At 39.0% G+C, this 23,898-nt stretch overlaps 1 protein-coding gene across 2 annotated transcripts in view; it reads right to left on the bottom strand.

Moving 5' to 3' along the window:
- Positions 1-13,907: 13,907 nt before the first annotated feature.
- FAM83B (family with sequence similarity 83 member B) overlaps positions 13,908-23,898 on the bottom strand; it is a 54,138-nt gene continuing 44,147 nt past the window's right edge. For both annotated transcript variants that reach the window (XM_005153194.3, XM_031052653.2), the window contains exons 4-5: positions 22,343-22,467; positions 13,908-20,159 (exon numbers count right to left, since the gene is read on the bottom strand). In XM_005153194.3, the coding sequence (XP_005153251.1) occupies positions 17,801-20,159; positions 22,343-22,467 (2,484 nt within the window). In that variant the 3' untranslated portion in view covers positions 13,908-17,800. The remainder of the gene's footprint in view (positions 20,160-22,342; positions 22,468-23,898) is intronic.

Below are 23,898 nucleotides of genomic sequence, written 5' to 3'. Positions count from 1 at the left end.
CAGTGAAAACTGTAAGCATTCATTTATTATTTGATTTCCCTCATTTTGCTTGATTTTGCACCTGACTGCATAAAAGGTTTATTTTGGGCTTGTTTTTTTTTCTGGTGCAGGGGTGGGGGGAGTCTGCAATCATTTTGTGGAACATCTTTGATGTTCTGTGGAGCAACAGTAGTTCATAGATCGCAGGCTGAATAATGCAAAACTAGATCAGGAAACATTAAATCTGTCAAAATAAGACTCCAGAGCAAACTTTGTACCCACAGAGATGGCTTACATAGACATGGGCTGCAGAAGACAAACCAAAGGTATAAAAACCACACTGCAGCTTGCACATTAAACCCAAAGGTTACCATAAATAAATACTGTGCATCCCTTGAGGATATTCTCCCAAGGAAGACAGATTGCCACACAAGAAGAATAGCGACAGCTCCACATGCAGCAGCAGTTACAGCTTCAGGCTTCATGCAGGGAGGGGAGAACTGAGGATTTCTACCTCTCTCTCCCTGCATAGTGCCTTTTTGCTTCCTGTATCACACAGTGGGGAGCTGGGGGCTGCTGGCAGGAGTGGGAATGGAACATGCCACACTGGGCTGTTGTGTTAAAGTACAAGTTATTAAGCTTCAGCAGAGCCACAGGTGTGCTGGAGGGCCATGCAGCAGCCAGCTGTTTGAAGGTGCCCCAAATCACAGTGCAATGAAAGAAAGATGGGATCACAGGGTACAGGCCTAGGTTCTGGTAGGCAGATGGAAAGACAACTAATTTAGCCTTCCTGATAAACTGGGCTGACTGGATAATTCAGGTTTGAATGGACTTCAAGAGATCCCTCCAGTCCAACCTCCTGGTCAAAGCAGGGTCAGTTGTGGTGCCGTGCTGGGTTGCTGAGGGCTTCATCTAGCTTGAAAATCCCAAGGATGTAGATGTACAGCCTCTCTGGACACCCTACTCTGCAGATAGGATGTCCTCTTGGAGAAAAAGTTTCTCCTTAGGTCTAGTCTGAGCATCTGTTGTTTCAGCTTACATCCTTTGCCCTTTGCTCTTAGTTCACATATATTGCTGTGCATCTACGAACCAGCAGTTAACACCATTCTCCTTAGGAAAGCAAAATGCAGAAGGCTTGGTTTAACTCCTATTAAATCTCCCTTCATTAAGTTTCATGTTTCATAACTACTTTGCGTCTTTAACCTGTTCTACAAAGCAATGATACTAGAGCTGGGAAGGAAACCTGTTTCCTGTCTCTTACTCATTTTTTTGAGATTTGGAGAATAGATTCCAGTCAAAAAATTGAAGATGAAAAGCAAAATCTTACTAGTAAAATAGCTTTCAAAATTATATTTACAAACTCATTCCAGTCAATTATGTTTGCCTGTTGTTTATGTTTACCCTTTTGTATGTGCAGTCTTACTTGAAAGCCAGTGTTAATTTTGAACTGGATGGGCTGGAATTTCCACTTCCAGAATGACAGAACACAGTGGTCCAGCTGCTTTGGAAAATTTGTCCAGATCTTTCCAAGTTAAAAAAAAAAAAAAAAATCACAGAAATAGCTCACCCTGGAGGGGTAAAATGAAAAATATGAAAAATCTTTCATTGCAGGGTATTGATACCTCCCTCCAAAAAAAATTCAGCCAAATATCCCTGTCTAGCTGTAGTCTGGGCAGTTCATATTCAGTCCAGTTATGATCTTTGTTTTCTTTATGGAGTGATAGGATCATTATCTTTTAAATTACCAAGATGCATGTTAAGATTCATTTATGTAATGATGTACTGATAAAGTTACACATGTGTGGGAGTAATTTAATGGCATGATAAACAATGAAAACAGACAAATAGTAAAACTGATCAGCAAAAGCCAAAAGCATTTTGATTTTAAGTGTTTCTGGTCCCTTATAGCTACTAAGTTCAAATTGCTTTAAAGAATTTTATAATCACAGAGGTGCTTACCACCTTGCAAAAATCTCACTTCTGAAGGGTTTCTTATTGGTTGTCTTAAAACGCATCCACAGACCTCAGCTGCTTCAGCAGACCCTGGGTACAATATGAAGAACTATAACCAATATAAATTTGTTACAAAGGAGAAGGAAAGCAAAGTTTCTGATTTTGACATATGCTCTAGACTGATGGTCATGTTTATGGGTGCTAGCCCAGCTCTTTGCAAGGTCATATAGCACACTAGTGTAGCCAAGTTTAGCCTCTGGCTTACAGAAGGTATTTAAATCACTTGTTCAATTAGTGTGGCCACTCCCTCAGCACAGCTCAACAAAAACCTCCTGAAAACATTGGGAGCTACTGGCAGAGGCTTGGTGATTAGTTTTAGATCTTTTGTGCAAATGTCAGCAAGGAGATGAGCTGTGGCTGGAAATACTGGTGTCCCTGGAGACAGCTACCAGCCCTAGCCCCCATGCTCTGTCTCCCAGTGAGAGACCTGCACCTAGGCACAGATCAGCCCTCCTCACTGCTCAAATCTGCCTCTTCACCAGTTGTTAACAAGGGGACCTTGATTTGGCCCACCTGGGAGTCATTCCACAGAGGAATCTGCCTTTATCTATGCCCAGTGCGAGAACACATGGCTGATGAGGCAGAATGGTGAAACTGTTCCTGAGTCTTCTAGTCAGATATTTTCCACCATCTTCCTTGTGTGGTTTGTCCAGGAACTTCCACCATCCTGTTTATTTCCATGGGAAGCACTAGCAGCTTGTCCCTTACCTACAGAACAGCATTAGCTTTGCTCTCAGTGCAATGAGGAGAAGCAGCCACATGCACCCCTAACGTTTGTCAGCTCGTTTTCCCATCTTGGTGAAACATCGTGAGGAAAAAGAAATCAAAATCAAATAGCAGAGTGGAATTAACTCTGCAAATGTTGAGCAATGTTGCTTAAAAAAGAAACAAAGTATTACCCTTTTAATGCCAAGGTGGGTTGTTTAAAGCAAAATCAAACACAGTATGAGCACCATTGAAACTAATACAATCATTGAGGAACAAGTCACGTATAAGCCTTCTTAGTTAAAATTTCAAAAAGCCAAAAGTATTTATTCAGAGCTGTACTGCTGCAAGTGCTGTAAATTACAATGACTAAAGTTAAAAGAGATTTACACTGCACAGTTGTTCCCATCTTTTTCACAAGCCTATAAAATTAGACTGAGCCTATTCAAATAAACCAACTTGTAAGTTATAAAAGTAATTTAGCCAAATGATGAAGCGGGAGAAACTTAAACAGCACTCTGTCTTGAAGGTTACAAAGCATATAACTGAGAAAATTAAAAAATTGATACATTAAAGGACAATTTAGGATCTCTTACTGGCTAGAAAAAAAGGAAATGAAACTGCAGCAGCCAGCCGTGCAATGGGCACAGGGGAAGTGTTGTGACTTGTCCTAGGCAAGAAGCACAGAGGTAAATGGAAGTGGGTTTTGTTTGGTTTTGGGTTTTTTATTTTTTGCACAGAGGTTACTGTTTACTGAGAAGAGCAAAAGTGTACCAGGAGCCAGATGAGCTGAAGTAACACCAGCACAACACCCATTTTATTCTCATTGATCCACATTATTAAGACTCAAAAGCCAGCCTGGTTTGTTTGGCTGGGAAGTTACTGGAGCCTAGTCAGTTGCCAGTATTACAGTTCTCTGGCCACTTAAGTTCTGTTTTTGCTCACCTCTGAGGGGCCTGGATCTCACTGGCAGAATCAGCATTTCTCTCACATCTCTTAACCTTAACTGAGAAACCTTTAAAGTTTCTCAGTTGAGATTTCCTCAGTTTACTGTATTCAAGGTAGCTGGTCAGTCTCTCTATGCCTGGTTTGTGTGGGTCCCTGGTTGATCCCAAAGATTCACACAAAGCTGAGAAAGAGCCAGTAACTCCTCAGTTTTACCTCTGCAGGAACACCACTGTTGAAGATAAGCAATCAGGTAGCAAAACTGATAAGGACAAAAAGGAGGTGCCTGTTGATTGAGAAATTTAGTCAGGGGAACAAGGAACCCTGCCTTTTGGTCACTGCATCCAGCTCTGCTTTATTTTAGCTTAGAGGACAAATGGAAGATAAAAAAATGCAGTTGCATGGCTTGTTTAGAAATCAAGTCTGAGCAGGCTATGTAAGAAATCTGTGGAACAACAGCTGAATCTTAATCTTCTAAGTGCTAGTCCAGTGCTTCATTTGGAAATATAGCACATCCTGAAAATCAGGACTTGGAACTGCCCACTCTCGGGTGTAAATCAGCATGGAAATTGCCTCAGTGTTATTTAGATGTAGCAGCTGTGGACTCTAGTATTAGCTGCAAGTAATGCATACATTATTAACTGTGTTTTACAGCAAGCAGAAACTATTCATTCCCACTACTTCCATTTTATGATTCATCTGTAGTTTTTCACCTGTACAAGGAATATGCACCATGTACATGAAAAAACAAACCACCAAAAGATGTTTGAAAGACTCTGTCATCAGAGTTATAGAATACGCTTTCTTCTGGTGATTATCCTATTATGCCTGCATCATCACCATACTGAAAGCAAATTAATTACATGTTTCCTAAGTAGCATTCCATATAATTGATTGCTAGCTATGGTAAACCCTAAAGAATGCTCCATTCTTAATTTTGGAGGCCAGTAAGGAACCACCTGGAAAACCCAAAGCTATTTATTAATATACCCTTTATTCTGAGGCATTTTACTACCTTGTCAGCTAAAATAAATCAATATTAAGTCTTGATTTATTATTTATATAATGCCATAAATATTATATATACATAAAAATATCATGCAATATAATTATATCATATGAAGACTGCTTTTAAACCAATACATTGATACTGAACCTTAGAAATTGTGGATGGCTTAGATGCCAGTTTTGTCATCTCTTCTATGGTTGTGCCTGTACTTTTGCCAATGCGAAAGAATGGAGGTATCTGAGCAGGCTGTGAACTGCGGCACTTCAGATACTTTATCGATCGTATTATAATTGCAAAATGGGCTGTAGCTTGCACTTTTCTCTGAGTATCATTATGCAGTGACACTTGTTAATTTGTACCTATAAATGCATGGGTAGTGATATGGGGAGAGAAGAAATTTCTTTCAGGAAATGAGGGAAAACTGAAGACCAGGTCTTTTATCATGACTCTGTGTGTGAATTTTTCATCAGACCCACTTGAGACTTTGAAGTGCTTACAGGAACAGAGCTATTAACTCACTGTACTGATGGGGTCAGATTCCTGTTTCTTATGGGCTTATGTCACTTTGTGTTTTCCATTGAAGTGTCAAATCACACCACTGGTGCCTTCTCTGGCCTCCTCAGCACTTCTCCCTGTCACAGCAGTCTGCTCCCACCTGAAATGTGACATGAAAACAATTGGTGGCAGGAGAGGCTCTTTGTTTTCCTTTTTGTGATATTCAGGAAGATGTTTCAGTTTCTCAAACAGCTCACCTGCCAGTAATAGAAATCTCACTGAGATTTCTCACTCGTCAACATCAAGATAAAAGATTTTGGGCCTGTATTTTCTAACTGTTTAACCTAAGAATACCTGAGCCTGAAGAGGATGCAGGTCTTCTATCTTTAAATTTGAGCTCCATACTGAAAATAAATAAACAGAAACAACTATAGCGAGAATAGGGAATACTTACAGAGTGGACAGGAGTTCATCCAGTTGCGGGGAAGCACTAAAAATGCCAGGTGAGGTTCCCCCTCCACTCTGCACCAAGCACTGTGGTGGCCCAGCCTCTGCCTTCTTGGTCTGCTCGGCATGGGCAAACTCTGCTCTCTGCTCATGTAGCATGTAGCTTTTGTAGCTGTCTGAGATCCATATTTAAACATTAAAGACACAGGTAAATTTGGCACTCTATGTGGAATGCTAGCTCAGGCTTTGCAATGTTTTTAGTTGTCACCTTATTTTGCCACTTTAAAGCACTGCAAATTTGACTTGCTGCTGGCAGGGAACTAAAATATACCAACATATATTTTGGCTGCCTCAGGCAGATGGAGGGACTAATACCTCCTTCTCTTCTATGATTCTTTTTCCCATTTAATTAAAAGATTTATAGGTGTGCATGCAAGTATTATGACATAAATACTTTGACCCACATTTCCTCTTGCATTAAAAAAAAATTCCTAAAGAGTTCAAGGGCATAATGGCTTTTGCTTCTCAAGTAAGACATTAAAAGTATTCAATTACTTGTGAAGGATCATGCTAAAATATGCTTCATGGCATAGTTCTTGAAGTAGCTAAAATTTGCAAGCTCATGTCTTTTGTGTTTCGATAATTTTGGAACCCAAAGAAATCATGGTAATGAAAGGAGTAATTTAAAATTCAAAGGAAAGTATTTATTAATTAATAAAAGATGTTTGATCTTGGGAAATTATTTTTTTTAATAAAAAAGAACATACATTATTCTTGGCTAACCTATATATTTATTTAAAAAAAGGATCAGATTTCGTAAGATTTGCCATCTAAAGATGCAAATGCATTCCTGATGTTCTCTTGGAAATAAGCTTTCCAAGTTGTCTATGTGCCTAAAATTCAATACATTATTCCCTCGAAAAATGCCTCCTCTGAAGTGCAGACTCAGATGTGAAGCCCTGGTCTCTCACTACGTGACTAAAGGCATCCTCTGCAGAATCACTCAGGTAATTTGAGACTCTAGAGATTTAAATGTATTTATCTCTCTCCCTTAAAAATCAGTAACAGTTGATCATGATGAGTCTTTTCAAGATGTGCTTGTTTGCAAATCATAAGGAGTGAGTCCAGATACAATGCTTTAACACCCCATTCAAAAAAAACCCCACCAACCCAACCCCAAAAACCCTGTCAGTGATTTTGAAAATGGGGCTTCAATTTCCAGATCCCTCCCATGATTTTTAATGTTTTACTTCAAAACGGAGCATGAGAGATTTATAATATCTGGTATTGTTTATTTCTTTTTGTTGCTATGAGGTCAGTACAAGCAGGTATGTGTCAGACGTTATGCAAGTATATATCCCAGTGTAATGCTCACTCTTTTTGATGAGGTTTAATAGCACTTGCTCAAGGAAATGCAAATGAAGTAAATGTTGATTGAATTCAAACTGTCAGCTGTCAGCTTCCTTTACAATTAATCTCTCAAGGTCATGGGATTAACATTGTTATAAATAATTGACCTGAATATAATTCAAACAAATTATTGGCTTGTGAACTGAATAAAATATTGCCTGTCAACCTAAAGATTATAGACTGTTAGACAGTAAATTTATATCTACTGAGAAAGTAGTCTCTTTTGAATTGTAGATCATTGTTGAATATATTTGGTGTCTTTTGAGCTGATCTAGCTGGAAAATAACTGTGTGTGGGTATGTATATATGTATATATATAAATAACCTTCAAAATAGCAACTCTAACAAGTGATACTACTCAGGAAAAGTGTATTTCAATATAGATTATGTTTTACAAACTTCATGGAGTGGTGAACGAAATAATGTGATAAATGGGGGTTAAACCTAAGTCTGTGAAAAGTGGGGTTGAAAACCAGCATAAGAGGTGCAGGTTGAGCTCACAGGTTTGTCCATGGAGAGCTAAAACCAATATGTAGCGCAGAAGCCCTGCTAATAAAAAAAGTATGAGCACATGTGAGATGCAAAGGTCCTCTGGCTTACTCTCATTTTCATTGCTTTTTGCTCTCTGGCCACGTCAGTGGTGTGGGTGGAAAAGAAAAAAAAGGGACAGAGATGCTTGAGGCAAAACTCTCATTCTCTTTATAATCTCCTGAAGGTTTAATACTTTATTTTTCAGTTTTATTACTTTAGGTCTGCAGAGTGTGCAAGAGAAAACCATACAGAAATTAAGTTTTAAAAAAGCTAGTTTGTGGAACATCCATTCTTGAAATCTGCAGAGAGAAGCATGGCTTATGAATACCCAGCAAGTGAAAACACTCTTTTAGATCCATGATTTGTGATCCTGTCTTTCCCCAAACATTTTAAGCATCAAAGGAAGATGGCACAATCCCTTGGTCAATAGCAGAGAGGCTCTGCTATGTTACTTGCCTGGAAAGAAATTGAGTGCAGTAATGTTTCTTCAGAATATTCCCATCACTATGAAGAATCTGCAGTGAAATAACTAAAACCTAGCAGTTTATTTGTCAAGTAATCAGTGACAGGTGTTGTCTTCCTAAAGGCTCTTTGTGACATGAGAATAAAATCTGCTGACAACCGGCCTTCTGATCTTCCCAGATCTCTTTTCCTCCAGCTCTTGTGTGTTCTCCCTCAACCCCATGCTCTGTTCAGCAGAGGAACAGAGGATATGAATCTTAAGGCATGCACAACACCTTCACAGCACTTCTTTGTCTGACAGACTTATCAGTGTGAGAATTAGTATATGACAATTATCTGCTTCCCTGTGGCCTATATTCATCACTCTAATGCTTTTAATTAAGGAAACCATCATGAAGAGTTTTTAAGAGCATCCTGAGCCAAAGTCCTTGCTGCCTCATTGACTTGTCTGCTTACAGGCTGAGTCTTCTGCATCACTTGGATAAACATCCATAAACTTCAACAAGCTGTAAGAGCCAGCTCTCTGTCCCACCTTGGAAAGAACTGAGATATATTTATTTTCAGGAGCAAGTAGAACAGAATAATTGTGAAGACTTTGTTCTGGTGGGTTTGACACCAGCCATTTTACACAGAGTAATGGTTAATTTTTTTATTATTTAAGTGTTGACTACTTAGGGCATATGTGTACTTTCCTGTCAGAAATCCCAAACTCATGCAATCATGTCTTGTCCTCTTTTGACTATAGGTGTAGCTGCCTACTCAAGTCAATTGATATGTCCATAAAATGAGAAAGTTCATGTTTTTTTAATATTGACCTAGCGATGCTGAAATGCTGCAGACAGTTACTGGCAGGGTAAGTTTAGATTTGACCTAAGTGAGGAAAAGAGGAACAAAAGAAAAGAGAGGGGAATTACAATGACTTCTGTGTGCGTGAACTAAGAAAAGGCTTGAGCTCAATTAAACAAGATCAATTTTACTTATATTACTATGTAAGTAGAAGTTCCTGTAGAAGTAGGAGCCTTGGTATGAAGCATGCAGGTACGTGCATGTACCTGTATGCATACACAACCCCAACCATCAAAGTGTTCCCATGTGGCAACTGTGCAACCACCCCACTGTTCTACAACCTTTGTCTTTTGCACTTTCCACTTTTTCTCTTCATTTCCCCTCTCCAGTGAGTTTAAATATAGAACTATGAGCTGTTCAGGAAGGCTACTATGTTTCCTACTGGTTTTTCAAAGGCACTGAGCAAATATTCAGGACTCAAAATCAATTTCTCATGAGCAATTTAGTAGTAGCATGCACTCATGCATGGAATTGTCTGAAGTAAACTCTCGCAAGCAATTGATGGATGTGATTTTTTCAATAGTGTTTACAAAGCAGGAGGCAGGTAAACATTTCTGAAGGATGCTCTATGTAAATAGGAAAGGAAATTAAGGTGGATACGGAAGGAGGAAACAACCTTGCTATCAAGGCAGAATTATCAGGAAGGCAAACAAATCCAGTATGTCAGAGCAAGGAAGTGACGCAAGGCTCTGAGAGTAAACATTGGATGCTAACACAGTGGATCTTACCCTGTTTAATTTCTCATCCAGCTTATTGTTACCTATATGTTATTCCATAAATTTTACATTTAAGTGCTGTTGGCTTTGGTCCTTTCTCTGTTTGTGTGAACTCTTGGTCCTGTAGAAGGTCCAGCACTTCTGCAAACAGTGATGCTCCCACAAAGCAGCTTTGAGACCTCAGTTTACTACATTTCACTCAAGATTTCTGATGTCAGTGCTTTTTACAAAGATGGTTTTGAAATTAGAAATGTCAGTAACAGTATGAACACAAGAACACAGAAATGAGCTAAGGTTTAACTAAAACATTTTTAATTGGTAAAAAACCCCCAAAAGTAATAAATTATTTCAAGACACATTTTTGGTTTGTATCTCTACATACACAGTGTATTCATAACATAGCTGCTATGTAATCCAGGAATTCCATCTTTAAAAAAAGGATTTACATACCAAGTAACAATTTTAAATTAAAACAGCACAGTCTCTTACATCTGAGAGCACTGAAACCAAATTGATGGAATTCCCTTTTTTTCCCTCTCCTGAAATTTCCCAGTAACATCCATTCTGGGTCTTGTGTGTTTCTAGCACCCCTCACACTTGTTTTGCATCATCTACATCGGTTTCATCAAAGAGCACCTAACTATTATTATTATTCCTGCAGGTATACCAGATTTCATTTTCAACTGACAAAATGTACATTATGAATGTTCACATACAACTTTATCTTCTGATTTTACTTGCCTACTTTTCTGTACGTGGATATATATGCAAACACTGTTTTGTTTTGTCTCGAGTTTTTTAGTAATTCAAACTCATTTCCATCTCCCCTTTTGAAATCTTAGGGATTACCAGGGATACAGAGACTCTGCACTAAGGAAGACTGGTCTTCTATCATTATTCTGAAACCAAAATAAAGATATTTTAACACCTGTATATGTGGCATTTGGAAGAAACATACCAGACATGATGTCAAAATGTGATGTTGCCATGGGTCAAAATTAGACATGACCCAAAGAAAACAATGAATTTATATAGTCATCAGTTTTCCAAAAATGCATCAGGAAGGACTACACTGAGAGTTTTTTTACATCAAAATCTAACAAAATATGTATGCTTGTTCTTATGCTTTACCCTGGGACAGTTTAGTTTAAAAAGCTAAGTGTGTGTTTAATGTTATTGGATCAGTCCTTCAGAGTATTGTTCAAGAGCTTGGGAAGCTGTAGACATTCAGTCTGAGCACGCTGACTGCTAAATGAGGCAGGACTAGACAATGTACAATGGTAAGAGTCCTGTGTTTGAATGCTAGTAAGTTGCACTCATTCCCCAAAACCAGCAAAATGTTGCCACTGGTGCTTAGTCTTTAAAATATTTCTGCTTTGGCTGCCATAAATTTTGTCTGGTTTGGAAAGAGGTTTTTTTTTTTTTTCCCAACTGTATTTACATATGAAAGCAAAACTATGAAAATAAACATGCATCGTGGTCTTTGCATCAGAAATTATTTTTCTCTCTACCTTCTGCACTTATTCATTGCATTTTTAGTGTAACAACACATAGTGGGAGAAAGATGCATAGTCTTCACAGCAGCTTCTTCTGAAGGGATGTCCAATCATTTTTAGTAAACCAGACTCTTTTCCAGAAATACATAAAGATATTTTGTAAAAGTATGCAAAAAAAAGGAGTTTATGGCTTTTGGAAGAAGGGGCAGGCAACTCAGGAGGACTACAAGGACTTCATGAGGTTATGAAGGAAGAAAATTAGAAGGGCTAAAGCCCAACTAGAACTCAATTTGGATACTACCATAACAGACAATAAAAAAAAATGTTTCTGTGAATACATCAGCAACAAAAGGAGAATCGCCATTGTTCACTGAATGCAGAAGGAAACATAGTGACAAACAATGACAGAAAGACTGAGGTACCTAATGCCTTTGATGCCTCAGGCCTTAGTAGTAAGACCAGTTCTCTGTGTACCAGCCCCCTGAACTGCATGCCCAGAAGCAGAATGAACCCCCAGTCCAAGGGGAAACAGTCAGCAACCTGTTACACCACTCAGACACACACACAGGTGTCTGTGGCCAGATGAGATCCATCCAAGGGTACTGGGAGAGCTGGCAGAAGTGCTCACTGAGCCACTTTCAAACATTTACCAGCAGTCCTGGCTGACTGGGGAGGTTCCATCTGACTGGAGACTAACAGATGTGATGCCCGTCTACAACAAGGGCCAGAAGGAGCATCCAGGGAACTACAGGCCTGTCAGCCTGACCTTGGTGCTACGGAAGCTTATGGAGCAAATCATCTTGAGTGCCATCATGCACAGGACAACCAGGGATCAGGCCCAGTCAGCATGGGTTTATGAAAGGCAGGTCCTGCTTGACAAACCTGATCTCCTTCTGTGACAAGATGACCCACTTAGTTGATGAATGAAAGGCTGTGGAAGTTGTTTACCTAAACTTTAGTAAAGTCTTTGACACCATTTCCCACAGCATTCTTCTGTATAAGCTGCTTGGATGGGTGTACTGTTTGCTGGCTAAGCCCTAAGAGTGAATGGAGTTAAATCCAGCTGGCAACTGGTCACAAATGGTGTTCCCTAGGACTCAGTATTGGTGAAAGTTCTGTTCCATATCTTTAAAGATCTGGATGAAGGGATTGAGTGCACCATCAGTAAGTTTGCAGATGACAGTTTAGTTGGCTGAAGTGTTGACCTGCTAGGGATACGGACAGGCTGGATCAATGGGCTGAGGCCAGCTGTTACAAGGTTCAACAAGAAGTGCCAGGTCCTGCATTTGGGTGACAACAACCTCATGCAATGCTACAAGCTTGAGAGAGTGGCCATAAAGCTGAGCGGTAGAAAAGGACCTGGAGGTGTTGGTGGACAGTCGGATTATAATAAGCCAGCTTGTGCCCAGGGAGCCCAGAAAGCCAGTAGCATCCTGGCTTGTATCAGAAATGGTGTGGCCAGCAAGGCCAGGGAAGTGATAATCTCCTTGTACTTTGCACTGGTGAGGCCGCACCTCAAATCCTGTGTTCAGTTCTAGGCCCCTCTGGAAGAAAGACATTGATTGAGGTGCTGGTCCGTGTCCAAGGAAAAGTGCAACGAAGCTGATGAAGGGTCTAGAGTGCAAGTCTGATGAGGAACAGCTGAGGGAACTGGGGTTGTTTGTCTGGAGAAGGCTTGGAAGGGACCTTATTGCTTTCTTCAGCTTCCTGCAAGGAGGTTGTAGTGAGCTGGGGATTGGTCTCTTCTCCCAAGTAACAAGTGATAGGACAAGAGGTAACAGCCTCAAGCTGTGCTAGGTGAGGTTTAGACTGGATATTAGGAAAAATCTCTTCACAGAGAGGGTGATCAGGCATTGGAACAGGCTGCCCAGGGAAGTGGTGGAATCACCATCCCTGGAAGTGTTAAAAAAATATGTAGATGGGGCCCTCAGCAACATGCTTTAGTGGTGGACTTGACAGTGCTAGGCCTACAGTTGGACTTGATCTTAAAAGTCTTTTTCAACATAGTTGATACTATGATTCTATGATTTGCAAGATATAAAAAGAATTGATTTGGGAATCTAGTTCCCTATACCCCCTAGCTTTTCAGAAATAGGACTTGACCACATTTTAAAATGTTACATATATAAAAACTGTTTTGAAATACTGACCAGGGTGGGGTGTGTGTGGCTCGGGTGGGGATGGGTCCATTCTAAATTAGAATGAAGCTAAAGGGATTAAATCTTCACTAGTCAATGTTACTAAAGTAGAAATATATACTGCTAGCTTTGCTTAACAGCAAAGAAGCTCTGTTCTGAGCTGTCCAAGAGCAAATGTTTTTTTCCATCCTGTTTCTCAACAGAGAAAAGACTAGTTGGAACATCCAACATGTATTTGGCACCATGTCAAAATGTGAAAAAATGGAGATCTGTAACTCTTAGTTTTGAATTGAAAATGATGAAAATTTTCAGAGCTTACAGAAAAGTACCAAGACATCTTTAGCACCTGTATGAAATAAAGGATGAAATGGCAAGATGGCTTTTTGAGCACTGCAGTCTCCTCTCTTGTCACCGGGGTGCTAATGCAATATGTACTTATGCAAGTGAAGACAAAACTTGAGTAACATGTTTCAGCTACCCCTGAACTACTGCACCTTTATATTGCTGAAAATCTCCTGACCTAAAGAAATCAGACTATAAATCCTGAGTACTGTACTGTGCAGTACAATATTGATACAGGGGATCAATAACAAAAAGTACCACAGTACCCTTACTGATCTCTCTGTGCTACACACCTGCAAAGCTACTTGCTGGTTGTACAGCTTATCCCACATAATGCTACAAATGAAAAAAGTATAATTATCGTACAGCTTAGTGGAGCATTTTAAATTTTATTTTTATATTGTCTTGCAACAGATTTTAGTATTCTTTTTCTTGTGTCTTCTTTTATAAACACAACATTTCCTAATACATTTCAAAAAGCTGAGAAATGATCAAACATTTTTTTCTCTGAACAGCAATTTTTCACTTACTGATGCACAAACATCAATTGCCCGATTAGCTTTTTGTTTGTAACAAATTCTACCACCCTCATGTATTAGGCAGCTGAAAATTAATATTTTTTTTTTAATTCTTAGCCTTTCTTTATATCTACTTCATGTTTGTTAGCATGAATAAAAAGTGCAGTGCAAGCTCATTAAGAACAGAACAACTGACATTTTGCAATCTGAGACTGCTTATTAAAAGGCTAAAGAAATTAAGCAATTTATTCACTGGGTATTAAGATCATAAGTTGGGTAGTTTATTTATAATGTGAATTGAATGGGCACTGTATGTATCGCCAATCTGCTCTGCGCTCCACTACCAGTGGTGCAGTACTGCATAACTCTGATCAGATTTTACGTGGCTACCCCCCTAGAGCTATTATGGTTCTAATGGAGTTTTATTTAATATGGAAATGACATGTCATTTTTTATGGGTTTCACAACTGCCAAGACATTTGGCCAAATGACTGTCATGCATAGCAACAGCTGTTACTCCACAGCCTTACAAAACTGGGAGTGCATTGGGTGTGTGCGGGGTGTAACAAACCTTCAATGCACACAGCACATTTAGGACACATAGAATGAAATGCATCTCCTTGGAAAAGCAGAAACATTAACACAAGCTTTGGGAAAAGGAAGTTCAAAAATATAAACTATTTTTCCCTCCAGAAATGTGCATATCTTTTTTCTTTGCTGATGTGGGTATCTTCCCCCTGCCCCATGCTTTTCTATTTTATGAACACCTGGGTTCCCACAGAAACATGAGGCAAATCAGAGAGTGCTGGATGAGCACTGATTTCCCACCCTTAACACATAAGTCTGGAGGGAGCAAAGTAGCACTTGGTCCTTGCAACACCTCTGGAGCTCCCCAGTATTCTCCCCACCCCCAGAACTAATCTGCAGTCAGGGCACTAGGCTGATCTTCCCGTGGTGTCAGAACCTCTTGCTCCCCAGGCAGCATTGGGTCTTAGAACATTTCTAAAACAGTGGTGTCAGTACATTAAGTGCTTGATCCTATTTCCACTGAGGTCCATATTGGCCTTTTGCATTCATTTAAATTAACCTCGGATCAGGCTTTAATGTAGCAACATTCCTATGCTGGATCTCTAGGAGAGATCTGAAAATTAAAAAAAAAATCTATTTCTACTGTGATTTTTTTTTTTCATTATTAAGTCTATGAGCAGGCTCTTCACTGAAGGCACTTGATCTCCTGGGTACAAAATAGGTACAAAATAGCAGTATATACCTATAAACATAGATGACTTGGTAAATCTAAATATCTGAGTTCTCAAGTCTCTTCAATTAGCAATCTACTTGAAAAATAGAGTACAATATTTCCAAATTGTATTAAAACAGGTTTTCCAAAGTTTATTACAAAACGGAAAGCACTATCGCTTCAAAACTAGCCTCAAGACTATTGTTCTTCTCTTTCTTTTCCTTCCCAAATATAGTAGTGCCTACAAGCATATGCCAGAGCTTGTGAAAATATGAGGGAAAACTAAAGATCTTCCTAAAACCTACCCCCGCCATTTTTAGCACCACCTGCATCTTGATTAATTTCCTTTGCTGCACTGTTAATTTACGCACTATTCTGGATAACTGCCATGTTAAAAAATATTAAGAGTTACAAAAAGTGCTGTACTGCATTGCTGTTGGCTGTTGAAGTATGTTGCGCCTATATTGAAGATTTGCCTGGAGTACAAAGAAGACAGTCCTTGCTTTGGGTCTGAAAAAGCTCCCTTTGCTGGGACAGATTATTTCAGTATAAATGCCAACTATGGCATTTCAGCAAGGAGTGAACAAAGTCATCAGTGTTTCTCGAGAAATTCGTAACATCTCTTCTGTGGCCACAGGTAAAGGGGAGACATAAACTCTCAGCAGAAGATTGAGATGCAACACTGTCACTCTCATAAATAAAAATCATCCCCACGGTGAAACAGTTACTGCTATGATGCATCAGCCTAATAAGGTTGCCTGAGAAACAGTTTGACTAAAAAGCTGGCACTGCTTCACTGAAATCACTGACAGTTAACTAAGGCAAGTTCACAGGAGCCAGAACAGATTCTCAGTGAAATTTCCATATAAAATCTCTTCCCAGGGCCACAGGTAGAAGAGACAATGAACTTGAGCTGGCTGGTGCATGAAATACATTTTTCTTTCTAAAGGATAAAGCCAAGACCTTCCTAGTGGTACTTCTCCATAGAGGAGGACCTTTCAGATCTAAGGGTGAAGTGGTTTCCTAAAACATGCTCCTTCAACACAAAGACCCTGTACAAGAATTATAAGCTTTCAACAATGAATTTTCCAAAATCTCTGACTCTGGAACAAAACTGTCACAGAACATCTTGCAGCTAAAATGTTATGGCATTCTTCTAAGAGGGAGTGTGATCCAGCTGGATGTTCTAGCTGCACACTGCAGATGAGAACTGGATGCCATGCTGCTGCCCAAACACATCACCCTGCTGCTGTTTTCTGGAAGCACTAACCTGGCATAGTCACTTAATATCATATTTTATGACTGAGAGGCTCAGATGAATAAAAATGTGTCCCTCAGACTGCAGCTGGGTGCTAAATACCTCCACTGAGGTTAACACTTGCTGCTATCACCCTTTACTACTTTCTTTGGCTTAGGAGAAGATGCTTTATTGTTTGACATGGTGACTTTTCCTAAACTCATTTTTATATGCTTATTTGCTCCTGGCCTTGTAATATTCATCCTGACATAAGGCAGCATTGTAGAATTAAGCTTGCAATCTCCCTCATATGCCTAGTCTAAATACTTGAAACCTTATTAAAAAATAGGTTATTAAAGCCAAAGTTGCAAATATATCTGGCAACTTGTAAAAGAGATTGCTGCATGTGAAACTCAAAAGCTTACCTGAGAAATGGAAGTCCACAGACTTTTTTTTGAAACACCAAATAGACATATGTAACAAAAAGCTATTTTTAGAATACATTACAGAATACTGGCATGTTATAAAAATGTAATTAACCCATTGAAATTTAAACTAAGTTACATTCAAGGCACCTTATTTATAAATAGGTTTTTTAATGTTAATTCTACATTCGCAGTAGTTTGACCATGTAAACAAGTCTGTGAAAGCTCAGATTAAGGTCACTTTCAGATCTGTGTGCCAAATAGTTCAGAAGAATAACATTACATTGCAGAATTCAATAAAATAAGACAGGTCCATCTGCTGCCCAATGATTCAATAGATGTTAAGGGGTACATTTTTAACAAGATGAAGCCTAAAAGAGGTTTTAAACAATTAAAGATAAGTAACATGCAGTGCATTAACATTTGACTATCACTTGAAAGTCTACATAAATGCTGAAAAAATGCAAGCCACTATTCCTAGTGCTATTCTAATTTTAAAGGGCAAGTCTTTGGAAACGGTGTTACTGGAAGTTTATCCTCCATCTTTTTTTCCCCCCACACTTGGTCTTACAGTACACTAGTACATACTTTCTCCACAAAGAAAATGTATAAAATTAATCTTACAATATAAACACTATAAACAACTCCCTTGAGACATCTTCTGGAGTCAGAATTCCTGTGAAGATTTAAGTATAACAGTTCTAGGATAATTATGTGAAAATATGTACATTCATTCCAAGAAGAAACCCAAGTAAGCTCTACAAAAGTTGCCCACCAGTCTTGTCCAGTTAAGATTATACACAGCTTTGCTACTCTTGCTGTATTTCAATATAATCAACAGAAGTTTCACTTGTTTTTGTGTAGGAAATTCCCAAACTTTTGCATAAACCCTCTCAGTTTATTTTCATTAGGCTGTAACGGATGATAAGCGGTTGAGTTGTAGCTGACCATGTGGTTACTCCTGCCGTAATTATTCCCTAAGGTCTTGGTTTTGATATCTGAGAGATGTAAACTACTGTTGGGTACATTTCCTGCAGGTTGGCTAGAATTTTCCAACTTACAGAAGGGCTCAAAGCGACTATAAACACGCCTTTCACTCAAACGAGATCTTAGCTCCTCTTGGCATTTTGAGCTTGCCAGCTGTGGTGTCACTGAACTTGCTCTTTGAAGAGCAGAAACAGGGGCACTTTCAGGAGTAGTATTTGTGGTGATTTCTTTTACATCTTGATACTGAATCTGTTCTGTATTAAATCTTGGGGTAGATGGATCTCCTGCAGTTTCTATGAACTTACTTTCAAGGGGGCACAATAGAGGACACTTTTTATTGCTTTCATCAGATGGAGGTTTTTGAGGTTTTGGTGACTTTGGAGACTTTGGAGACTTTGTTGGGCTCCCTGTAACATCTTCTTTACTTCTGTTCAAGCTACCTTGAGAATTTGATGACGTGTTTCTCTTTCTCCTTGGCGAAGAATCTGTCTTATTCTCAGACATCTTTGGTTTTTGATTCTCTTCTTCAGAAACCAATGTATCAGAACTACTACACATTCTATAAAATGAAGGACCTTTGTTTTTTGACAAGTTTTCTTTCTTGTCTGGTGTGAGATTAAGAAGTGACCGCAGTTTCTGGGATCCTTTCTTTAGAAAACTTGGGGAACTCTTACTTTCTTTCTTTGATGTGCAGTCCTTACTAGACTCCTCCTTGCTAGGTTCAGTGAGAGCAGCCATAGAGATTGCCTTGCTAGCAGTTGGGCTTTTTAGCTCTTCTTTGAGGTTCTTTTCCTCCTGTGGCAAGTGGTTTGTCACACTGTGCAAACTTTTAGCGCTCTTCAGCATGTCTTCTGGAAGTTTTGGACTAACTGGCTGCTTAAGTCTATGCCTAGTTAATGTGCTGTAAACGTAATTGGATGCATGTTTATTGGCACCAGGGTCTAACGTGGACTTTGAATTAAACATGGGAAAACTTCTCCGTTTCAGCATATTTTCATTTTGAAGGTTCTTCAAGTTTTCAGCATGCTTGTCTGCACACAGTGTAGTGTACAAGTAGACAGATGAGTCACCTGCTGCATTTGAATTTACACTAGGTTTTGTGTTGTCTGCAATATGAATTCTGGGGGGTGTTGGTGTATCTGATTTAGGTGGGATGTTTGTGCTAGGCTCTTCTAAAATATTATCTTTTCCATTTTCCACACTTGGAGCATGATTAGATGTCCCTTTAGGTGTTGCACTTCCCTCTGACCCAATTATAGTTGAATTTGAAGAACTTGCACAGCTGCTTACTTCCTGCTGTTCAGGTAAAGTTGGCTGAAATACCAGTGATGATCGTAAGCGAGAATGAGAATACAGTGCATGAGCTTTAATATTTTCAGGTGTGTCATAGCTATCATATCTGTCACCCAAGGCCGACCCATTAGACTCTACTGGATAATCTGACTGATCATTCAAATATGACTTAATTCTCCAGTTACGCAGGAATGATTTTGTCGTGTGTTCGAGGGTTGGCATCCTTTGCTGCAGATGGCGGATATGGCTATCTGTCCCATTAAAAGACCTCCGTACAATTGAGTTTCTTTCTGCAAGATTTACTTTTGGTCGTGAAAACTGATCAGCAAAACTTTGCTGGGGTGTATTGTAGTTATTTGCATACCCTCCTCGTAACGAAGAAACAATACTAAGGCTATCAGATGCCATTTTCCAAGTATTTGATGGATTGTTGGCTCTATTAATAGCTCTGTTGAGCAATAGGTAAGGTGTTCTTTCTGGTTTCTCCCCAGCATAACTGTGTCTCTTCCAGTGGTCATTTTTTTCACTAGGTTGATACTGCTGGATTGGATTTTGCATATTAAAACTTGGATGGAATGGCTGTTTATTATAGGATTGATTTCTCAAACCATATTTATCTATTTCATTTACTGCATATCTTCCACGAGTTTTCCAACAAACAGGATCTATCTTGTGAACTTTGTCTTGCCTACCAAAAAGGTTTCTTTGGCTAGAAACTGAAGCCAATGAAGACACTGAGTGTTGGTATGTATCATTATCCCAAAGTGTCCTGCGACTGTTTACCCGCACTAATTCTGGGGCAAATGAACTAGGAACAGAAGAACGGGCATATAGTGTTCTGAACTCTTCATCAAAGGATTCAACCAGCTGTCCTGTAATAACCTGAACCATACTGAGGTTGGTTTTTTCAAATGACCACATAAAGCTGAAAGAAGAACAAATGAAAATTAGAAACAGTTCTCTTGAAGTAAAGTGTTACACTGGTCCTTCTTGAGAAGAAAGCTTTCACTTTAGTGGAGGTAGGCACATAATTTTCACAAAACCTGGTTTTGTTCAAATAATTTCTAAATAAATAAATAAAACTGTGGTCATGATTCATGTCATTTGGATTTGGAAGGTCTAATTGAATACCAGTCAAACTCAGCTGGAGACTTTCCACTGCTTTCTGTGAGAGCAAAAATGAGTCTCTAACTACTTAATTGCCCTTAAAAAAGTGGATATTGCAAAAACGTATTCACAAATGTAGAACAGTGGAGTACAAATACCTAATGGACCAAAATTACCTCTACAAAAACTAAGCTATGATTGACTAGACCCACTGTGCTTACTCCTGAGTCAGAAAATGCTACTGTGTGATTATGTTCTGAAAAAAAAAAACATTTGAAATTGAAATAATATCCAGAACTGCTTCAATAGCTCTGAAAGTACTTCACTCTAAACACATTTTCAAGGAGATGCACCTCAGAATTGTTAAGAAGTTTACATTTTTCACTATGCACACCAGATTGGCTATGAACATTTCTTTTAATTGCAATGATGATATTCTGATGAAGGAAATGTTTATATTTTCTATTGTACTTAGAAAGGCTGAACACATGCTCAAAGCTAAGTAGCTATAGCTACTTTACAGCTACAAAATGAGATAAAATAGGCTAACATGTATATAAAGGGTGTTTCAAGAAGCCTAATACCATGGTGACAAAACCATAAAATTTTCATATTACAATGAGAAAACCCACCCTATTTTGCAATACTCTATTCATGAAAAAAAAAGTGAAAAAATTAAATCAATTATCTTGTTTTATTTGCATCTGTCTTCTGGATGTTAGAAAACAGGTTTGTTGTATTCATGTAAATAGCTTGCTAAATTTATTTTGTTTTGTTAGTTTTGTATTTTTCAGGAAATAATGGTGTCCTGAGATTGAATCATGTTGCATAAGTTTTTTTATATTAATTTACACAATTAAGAATACTATACTTTATAATATTTGGAAAAAACTCTAAACTTTAAATTGAATTGAGATAGCAAGATTTCAGAGTCATCCTTCTTGTTATAATCACTATATTCTTTCAGAGAGCAAGTTTAATTGCTACAGAAACTGATGACTCCAGTATCTGAGGTGCTAGGTCTTAGAGTGATGCTATTTTTCAAAATGGAATGAGAAAAACTATTGAATGAGAAAAACTATCACATTCTCTACCACTATGTGTGGATGTCAAAACAGGCAGACTTTCCCTGGACTCTTTTATACTCGTTCATTTATGAACTTGTCACTTACCTCACTATCATTTATATACATCAGTTGGAATTTGTGGCTGGCTGAATCTCAGAGGAAATAAAAAGCCAGATTTTCAAGAGCTTACAGTGGTAGAAATCTGTGAAAGTCAGTGGCTATGGATCTGGCACCAAGGCACTGCACTAGCAGAAACTATTTCAGTAAGCCAGAGAAGAAAAGTGTAGCACAGAAAGAACGAAAATATTTAAGAATGTGTGAGATAAAACTGTTCCTGCTTTAACTTAGGGTTTTTTTCCAGCTCTGCAAAGTTGTAAGTTCTTCCAGCCTATGCTTTGCACACATAACACTGGAAATAAAATAGAAAGTAGAATGAAGAAACTTAGCAAAATATAAACTACGTCAACTTAACCTTGTCAATTCTGAATTTGACCATGATATACTACAGAGTGCCACAGAATAGATCTACAATGTAAGCTTTAGAATATTATTTACAAGGAGGAACTATCCAAGAAAGCTTACGAAATAATTTTGGTAGCCATTTCCACAGTGAATATTAAACAAGAATAATTCAAACAATACAAGACAAAACAGGATTTTCCCCTCTTTTTAGCAAATCTCCAGCTATGGCAAAAGCTGTATCTTACATTTCTTATTTGTGAAAAACTAACAGAGGATCTCAGAGTCTGGCTCTGTGTTAGGCTAATTAGTAATAAGTATCTATGATATCTTGTTAAATTGCAGAAAGATAATTCAATTCGCCCATAGAGTTCGCTGGAAGAATATTCATAAATATTAGAAAAAAAAAGAATTTGCAGTAGGAGAGGTACTGAGATAACAGATTTTCTGTAAACACCACAGTGACTGATCTTACCTGTAAGAACCATATATGACTTTCTTACAGTCAACAAGAATAAATTTTTGTTCCATTTTTCCATGGAATTTTGCTCCTGTTTTAGAATAGTAGTCTTGTCCTTTTACTGTCCGTACCCTCATGTTCTGAAAAAAAAACAATTGAAATACTTTAGTTGGTATTTATAAAAAAAAAATAAAATTTATATTCAATGCAAAACAACCTACAGCATTTATCTCATTTGGCTGAGGGATACAAAATGCTTCACAAGATGTAAAAATAGTTCGGAATACAGCTGTGAATAATCACAGTATTTACTTCAGTTTCTAGCCTTGCAATACTTTTCTAGCAATGTTAATATGCGGTAATTTACAAGTATTGCAGTTGGAGTGAAATCCGTAGTTTAGCACTGGCAGAAAGAGAACAGAGTCTGTATGATTATTACATAGATTGTATATATGGAAATAGTGCAACATAAGGCTTGTGAATACAGAGGAACGTTTTGCTTCATGGGACTGCTACAGTGACAGGTTGAAAATCACAGCAGGCATGTGCTCTGTAAAGGTCAAGGCAGATGGATTGTTCATGAAGCAAAATGGATTAGATTGTGCACAGGGTAAATTCAGCAAAGCCAGAAGAATAAATAAGAAGGAAAGGGAAGGGAAAAGGGAAGGGGAAAGGGGAAGGGGGAAGGGGAGAGAAGGGGAAATGGGAGGGAAAGGGGAATGGGGAAGGGGGAAGAGGGAAGGGGAAGGGAAAAGGGGAGAAAAGGGGGGAGGGGGAAGGGGAAACAGGGAAGGGGAAAGGGGAGAGAAGGGAAGGGGGAGGGGGGAATGGGAAGGGAAAGGGAAGGGGAGGGAAGAGAAGGGGGAATGGGGAAGGGGGAATAGGGAAGGGGAAGGGGGAAAAGGGAAAGGGAAGGGGAAAGGGCATGAAAGGAGAAAGGGGGAAGGGAAGGGGAACAGGAAGGGAAGAGGAAGGGGAAGGGGAAGGAAAGGGAGGGAAGGGCAGGGAAGGGAAGGGAAGAGGAAGGGAAAGGGGAAGGGAAAGGGAAAAGGAAAAGGAAAAAAAGGAAAAGGAAAAGGAAGGGGAAAGCAAAGGAGGAAGGAAAAGGGAAGGAGGAAGGAAAGGGAAAAGGGAAGGGGGAAGGGAAGAGGAAAGGGAAGGAAGAAGGGAAGGGAAAGGACAAGTCTATTTCAGTCGGAAGGGACCTCCATCATCTAGTCCTACTGCCTGACCACTTCAGGGCCGACCAGAAGTTGAAGCATGTTATTAAGGGCATTGTCCAAATGCCTCTTAAACACTGACAGGCTTGGGGCATTGACCACCTCTCTATGTAGGCTGTTCCAGCATGTGACCATGCTTTCAGTAAATAAATGTTTCCTAATGTCCAGTCTAAACCTCCCTTGGCACAGCTTTGAACCATTCCCACATGTCCTACTACTGGATATCAAAGAGAAGAGCTCAGCACCTCCCTTTCCACTTCCCCTTATCAGGAGGCTGTGGAGATGTTTAAGCTTACAAAATTATTTAAGATTCCAGCCTGTAAAGTATGACTAAGTTTGCAATTCAGTTAA

This window comes from Melopsittacus undulatus, chromosome 3 (genome assembly GCF_012275295.1).
Source record: "Melopsittacus undulatus isolate bMelUnd1 chromosome 3, bMelUnd1.mat.Z, whole genome shotgun sequence".
NCBI classification, from domain to species: Eukaryota; Metazoa; Chordata; class Aves; order Psittaciformes; family Psittaculidae; genus Melopsittacus; species Melopsittacus undulatus.
Note: the sequence above shows the minus strand (reverse complement) of the source record. Positions and strands in the feature narration are given on the sequence as shown.